Source organism: Medicago sativa, chromosome 3 (genome assembly GCF_051527215.1).
Source record: "Medicago sativa cultivar Bolivia chromosome 3, Bolivia_mono, whole genome shotgun sequence".
Lineage (NCBI taxonomy): Eukaryota > Viridiplantae > Streptophyta > Magnoliopsida > Fabales > Fabaceae > Medicago > Medicago sativa.
In genome coordinates, this window is record NC_140751.1 from 19406409 (window position 1) to 19413817 (window position 7409).

Sequence of the window (7409 nt, forward strand, 5' to 3'; positions counted from 1 at the left end):
ATATTAATTTTTAATCTTTATAAATTGGTACAATTTCCTAGACAAAATTTCCATTTTAGGTTCCTTGTCATATGCCCTTAGGACATAAGTTAGCATTTTTTAGTTTGATCTGACAACAATCATCAAAGTATGTATAAAATAATTTGACATTGTCAATGTATGATAATCAATTGATTATTATTATAAACATAAAATGAAAGTTAAACATACTTGTCACAGTCGGCAGAGGGACTAATCTTGTAGGGAGTGATAGCACCACATTTGGCAAAGAGTGCAGCACCATTCTTCTCATCAAATAAAAAAAGAGAAATGATATTTTGACAACAACTTTTTGACAACTTTTTGACAACTTTCTCTCTCATACTCACATGATGTTGTTATCCTCTCTCTTCCTTTTTCTCTCTCCATTGTTTTTGACCAATAAGAAGTGAGAAAAACAAGGTTGTCAACAAAGTTGTCATCAAATGGATGTCAAAATATCATTACTCATAAAAAAATACTACTAGCAAATTCTCTCAAGCACCTACAAGTATCCTTACGATCAAGGGCAGTGGTGGCTTCAGCATCAATTGTGATAACTGCATCACAACATTGTTCCATAGGTTCATCAGCACCTGCAAGAAAATCAATACAAGGACCAAGATCATCAGCTACAAGATTACAGAAGATTTGAGCTTCTACCTTAGGTTTAACAACCATGAACATCACCAAAATCACACATGCAACCTTCATGATTGCCATTGTTTTCTTTAAAAAAATTACATTGAAGTGTGGGTTTATTTATATGAGATAAGTGTCATTTTTTATATTTTCAAACAAAAAAAGAATAAAAAAGATATAATGAAGGTGGTAGTTGTGGTGCATGGTCCTTAATCCCTAATATATGTAGATTAAATTAAGAGAAAATTAAGAAAATTATAGCAATATTAAATTCACAAAATACATGTTTAAGGTTTTTTCGAGAGGAAAATACATTCTTTTAAGTTGTAAAATTATTTTTTTAAGTCAAATAAATTTATATTAAAAATAAATTATTTTAACACAAGACATGTCGAGAATAACGCATCTCCTTCAAACCAGAGCTCACACGAAAAAGAGGTCCTTACTCCATCCCCAACCATTTGAACGAGATGATCATTGAACGAATTCCTAAGACTCAGCCCCAGACCAAATATAATCTTTTGCATATCCTTCCTCCAAACAAACTCCCTATTTCCCAATCCAGAATGATAAGGTGCTCTAACCCAAACTTTAAATCACGAATACTCCTCGAATTAAGTGTACTTCGGTGTTAAACATGTGTCGCATCCGACACCAATACGACACCGACACAACATTGATACATATAATTACACTGAAATATGTGATTTTCTCAAATTATTAACGGTATCGGCTTAGCGTGTCCGTATCCGTATTTTTTAGAACCCACGTCCATAATTATTTGCAACTTGCCAAATTGGCATGATGTTAGATTTGATGATGATGGATGTGGTTTACTCTCAGCAATTAACTTTCAATCACCATTTTCTATCAAAAAAAATTCAAGCCACCATTTAAGAAATCAATTTTAATTTCTTTATAACTCCAAATGTCAACAATGATTCAATTTAAATATTTTTATTATTAATTTTCTGCAATATTTTGAATTAGAGGGGTAGGGACCGTATGGTAGTGTAACTTAAGCCTCTAAGATGAGGGTAAAGTAATTTACTCTAGTATTTATCTACGAAGCACAGATTCATACAAATGGGATAATACCGTTTTGATATATGTTTTAGCAACCAGATATTATATTTATAAAGTCTAGTGACTAAACTGAGGAGATAATGATAGTTTATAGACAAAATTGGTGGTTTGTTCATCCTTTATAAAGAGAAAATGAAGCCCCCCAACCCCATTTTTCTTCCCAAACATGTGGTCTTCTTCCTCACCTCTCTCCCTTGAGTTTTCAATTAATTTTTGCAAGTGTCGACAGGAGAAAACCACATTTTTGTTACCCTTTAGTGGGGGGCTCACTCATTAAATCCATTGTGAATTTTTTTTTTTGTCAGAAGAGGTCATTTTTGTGCCTCAGTTAGCATCTAACAAGATTAGCTCTAATATGCACATGAATTTCTTCCAAAAATAAGTTTAACATTTACACTAAGCTCAACAAGTTCTCACTCATGTCTAACATATGATACAAAAATACAACATGATCACTTCTAGCTTTGAGTGTTGTGCCCCCAAATGTAGTTCAACTCATGGTTGATAGGTTGCTAAACTCGAACCCGATAAATGACAACGAATCAAATTGGTGAGTCTATGATGTAACAATGATATTTTCTGTTTTAATCTTCTGGTTCTCGGGAAACGAAGTCGGGTACTCCCAATCGACTCAACTTTAACGAAAGCTTGTTAATCCTTTGCACTCGACCCTTTGATTCAACAACGGCAGAATGCAACTAGACAATTGCTTCAAAGATATAAAGATTTAGTGTTATCTTTGTTGATATTTACCGATTTCAATGTCATTCATAATTAGTCTTCCCATGCATGTGTTCTAACTCTCACCCGTTCACCATTGAAGTGAATATACTTCCATTTAAGGCCATATCGTTTGATTACCAATTTCCTTTTCTCTTCTTGGCCTAGTTTTCTAAAGGCACTTGCCACTTTCCTGACTGTATCTTCATCAGGTTTTACCCGCAACTCCTCCATGTCTGCAAATACCTAAACTTACATACAAGATAGCAACATGTCAAGTCATATAGAAAAGTAAATTCAGATTTGCTGAATAAAATCATGTCAAAGTGTAGTGTGATGAACAGATCTAGATTCCATGCAATCAGGGGGTCATGCATTTGCTGCAATGACACAATGCAGACCGAAAAATCAAGATCGAATGGCTCACTTCCAAATTTTTATCAGATTTAATATTCCAAGCCAGAGCATGAGCCGTTAGATCTTGATCAAACAGTCTGGATTGCTTGACTGCGAATTTTCACTCGGGGAGTTCAAATATGTACTGAGATTAATTGTACTACCAAAAATACCTCTACATTCCTATAAAAGAGATACCTCTATAATTTTATCTGGCAGATCATGATGATCATACACTGAAATCATCCTAGAAAACAGTCTCTTAGACACAGAGCGCATGTGGGCATGTATAATCATATTCCACAAGGATTCTGCCTCATCTACTCTCTGTTCCATATCAAATGCCAGAAGAAGTGTGTCGTATGTTCCCATTGTTGCTCCTTGTCCTTTGCTCAACATCCACTTGGCTAACTGAAAGTATAAAAGATTTTATAACCAATGAGATTCTAACCATTCCTCACAGTTAACCAAGGTTACAAAGCAGAGGTACTATTCACATAAGACCATGAATTCATGAATTTCATATATATGTGTTTTTAATTTTCCAATTCTAAGATGTGTGATAAATCTGGAAAAACCAAAAAAGTCAAAACTCATGCATATTTATGAGTTGAACACAACCTCGATAGCATTCTTGAGAAGGACTAAACAATGTTCATGTTGATGGATGGAATATTATGAAAGCATGTTGATATGAGAAATACATAAAATTAAGTTCAAGATTCATATTTATAATAAGTACTTAAATCCAAACTGGAGCCATAAAAGTTGAAACAACATTTGTATGAGCTAAAGATCATTCATCGTTTATGTATCACCTCAAACCATATATGTTATAAATAAAGCATGATTGAGAAATTACAGTGTCAGTTAATACAGATTACTTTGCTAAAAGTTCTACCAGCAAACAATCATTCATTTTATGAGAAGGTAATTTTATAGCCCTGGGCATTTAAGCTCCACCACATGTAATGTACGGAAAAAAGATATCATGAGAAGGTAATTTTATAGCCCTGGGCATTTACAAGTCGGTGAAAGTGTTCAGCTTTAAGATACACAAGTTCTAGAAAATAGTGGCAACCGTACTTGAATTACACGAACCCACTGAGCCCTTTTCCTTAAGATTTTTAAAGCCTTAGCTACTGCAATCAATGGGAACTCTATTTCCCAGGCCGTCCATATGTCTAACGCTCCATAAACAGCCTCTTTCTCATTAGGGAGTTCACAGATCTGCCATTTCAAGATTCACAATAGACAATCCAAAATTAACTCAACATAGCAAGATCAAAATATTAAAATAAAAAACAGTTCAATAGAAAACAACACGTTCTCCTGATAAGGGTTTGGATTGCACATATACAATTACAATTTTCTTGTATTCGAGTCCGGAAAAGTAACCTCCAGATATAAAGAAAGCTAATTTACTGGAGAATAATACTTCCTCTTTTTTTACATTACAGCATTCAAGCATATATTGCAAACGGAAAAAACAGAAACACACAATTCAAATAATAAACCCAGTTAATAACAATAGCACGACAGTGCAGCACATAACATCATGGAAGCTATTAGAATGCATCCTAAAATCCTGCAACCAAAACTAACTCTCTTAGTGATGTATAAACTCCTCCCACCCCACTGGCCACTCAATAATTTTTTGGGGTCATTCCTTCAAAGCAAGCCCGCTTTCTGAGTCTTCTGCATAATATTCTCGGACTCAAAGGTGCTATAATCCATCCTTGTATTAAATAAATCTTAGCACCTAAAAGAATGGTTCACTCGAACAGTACAGGTGGTTTTAGGTATCAGATGGAAGATGTTAAACACTAAAGGAGAATATTGGTACCCACTTCTCTGGTAATTGTGGTCAAGATTCATTGGGCATAGTCACAGGTATAGGGTGGTGATGCTTCAATCTGTTGCAACAGATTCAACCCTGATTACCAACATCAGCAGCAACATTAATTCTGTACTCGTCCTGCTTTAGAATACAGCTATTCGTCTTCAGTCATTCCTAACATTCATTATTCCATCAGAATCAGCAAAGATTGGTTCCTTGCCAAGGATCACATCAGCCCCACCAGTCATCTCAAATGGCACATGTCACTTACTCCGTTGCACAACCAACTCGACCCTGATATGATGACTCTTGAGCAAGTCATCGTGTTATAGGTGACCCACAACATCCCATGGATGCCACCAATCTAGGCAAGATTAACATTTTGTTGCAAATTGTAACCACTCAATGGTTAAGGTTCACCACTCACATCTATTGTTTGCAGAACCTTACTGTCCTCTTTCCATTCTAATGCTCACTTCTCTCTTTGGAATTTTCTTCTAGTCTATCTATCACTAAAAATCTCATTGGTGCGAAGTAAGTCTTCTAAAGATAATGCTATCTATTCTGAACTTCATTCTACTAAATGTTTTGTCAAATGTCAGGCCAATCACCAAAATTTGTTTAACAGCGAATCAGATCAATATGGACTCTTCCTGGTACAATCCTGTGGGGATACATGTTACTTTTGTTAAAGTATTCTCCACACACACTAATTGTCTTCATCCCAAATCAGAAACTTTTTAATCATGTTATTGTTAGTTAATTCATCTGCTGAACTAAGATTAAACAGTAAAAGAAGGCTCTTCAAACATATTGTGGGCAAGTTTAGACCTTGCACAAAATATATCTACTAATATGACAGAATCTATACATCTAACGACGCTGTTTTTAATTAACACAGTTTTCCTTATTCTGCTAGAAACCAACAGCAGTCCATATATAATCCTAAAGCTGTTCCTATCACTTTAGGCGTAATTATTCCATCCTTATCAACTTGGCCAAACCAGCTGGTCTCTCAAGTCCCTCTCAATCAAGTCTAGAGTAGAGTCTCTTCAGCCATCTAACTCATTGGCTTTGTCCACGGCAGATTATTCTATTCATGAATCTCCTCCTTCACCACCTATAACTCCTTCCGAAAAATCCATTCATCCTTTCCAGACCATATCAAATTCTGGTATAGTTAACCCACATATCCTATACTGTTATTTACTACATGCCTTAATCTTTTAGCACCAAAATGCAGCTATGATTTCACTCTATTCCTTTCGCCTTTCACTGGTCTATTCATCACATTGATGAAAACAATGCTTTCTTGAATAGATATGTTAAATAGTAGGTCTACAAGTCTAAGCACAAGACTTTCGAGCCATAACATAAACAGTTATATGAAAATCAAATAAAGTCATGTATGGCCTTGTATAGGTTCCACAGCTTGGAATGAAAGACGCACCAAAGCTTTACTCGCACTTTAGTCCAGTTTTTTCCGGGTATACAACTCTTTCATAATTTTCCCTCGTATGATCATATCTCAGAATTCCATACACAAATTACAGAAAATATAACTACCTAACACTATAATATGTAGCTTAGGCAAACCGAAGATTGTGAACAAAAACGAAAAAATAAATGCCTAGATGAACATACAGTTCTGACAAGAGTGAGTGCCTTTTGGCCAGACTGAGCTGAATCTCTTCTTTGCCACAAATGGTGTTCTATCTTACCCCCTTTTTTCTTCTTCCCTTTTCTGCATTCCACATAAAACAGATTATTCACACAACCAAACACACATTAGCAAATTTACAAAAAAGAAAACAAATCAATAACCTACTTATCCTTCTCAACAGAACCACCAACAACATTCAGACTCAATTTCGATCGGATAACTTTGCAGGAGATACAACTTGTCTACAAATTTTTAAAAACAGAATATTTCAATTTTTTCAAAGCGAAAAAATACGAAACTCAATTAAATATGATTTTTTTTTTTTGGTGAAGCAATTATTATACCTTCGGAGTAATACTTATTGCAGATGACAAGAATTTATTCGGTTTAGTCTGAGAGAAAAGAAGATAAGGGTGATATGAATTGCAGTGTAATGTATGATATAATCACTTTTTTTCATTAATCTAATGATGAAGAAAACAACGTTACCAAACATGTCCTTCGTAGGAGTATTGGGGAAACAATTGAGCTTTCAATTGTTATAGGCATTGCTGTTCTGGTTTCGAGATAGGGATGCTATCAGTGTCTAATGCACACTACAATTTGGTTATATTATTATGCGCTACTGTAGTCGTTATTTGACAATTTTTGTACTAAATTTGCTAATTCAAACATGAAAGAATTTAAGTTATACAATTCGGTAAGTTGCGTAAATTGCGGTGGAAATGAATACGAGAGAAGGAAAAAACCTGGATGAGTTTCTGGCTGAGTTTTCGTTATCCGGTAAGTTGTTGAGTTCAGTACTACTACTTCAGTTCCACCAGGCATGGCAACAAAACCCATACCCGTGGTTACCCACCCGAACCAAACCCAATTTAACGGGTTTTCCCCGTTTTGACTGGGTATGGGTATGGGTTTGGGTTTTCCCCGATTCCAAAACACGGGTATGGGACGGGTAACGGGTATATAGGTACCCACCCCAAACCCATACCCAAACCCGTCCCGAATGCAGAAAACTATTTTATGTTGATATGTCATGTTATT

At 35.3% G+C, this 7409-nt stretch overlaps 1 protein-coding gene across 2 annotated transcripts; it reads right to left on the reverse strand.

Annotated features, from left to right (window-relative positions):
* Positions 1-2090: 2090 nt before the first annotated feature.
* Positions 2091-7173, reverse strand: LOC146936203 (pentatricopeptide repeat-containing protein At4g18975, chloroplastic-like). 2 transcript variants are annotated; one of them, XM_085751188.1, is made up of 7 exons: positions 6855-7173; positions 6710-6757; positions 6531-6607; positions 6347-6446; positions 3949-4092; positions 3061-3273; positions 2091-2712 (listed from the first exon to the last, which is right to left on the reverse strand). In XM_085751188.1, the coding sequence occupies exons 1-7, from the start codon at positions 6912-6914 to the stop codon at positions 2521-2523; spliced, it is 834 nt and encodes a 277-aa protein (XP_085607314.1). In that variant the 5' UTR covers positions 6915-7173; the 3' UTR covers positions 2091-2520. The 2 variants fall into 2 exon arrangements, with proteins under 2 accessions (XP_085607314.1, XP_085607315.1); XM_085751189.1 differs by having other exon boundaries at positions 2091-2717.
* Between the last annotated feature and the right edge of the window lie 236 nt (positions 7174-7409).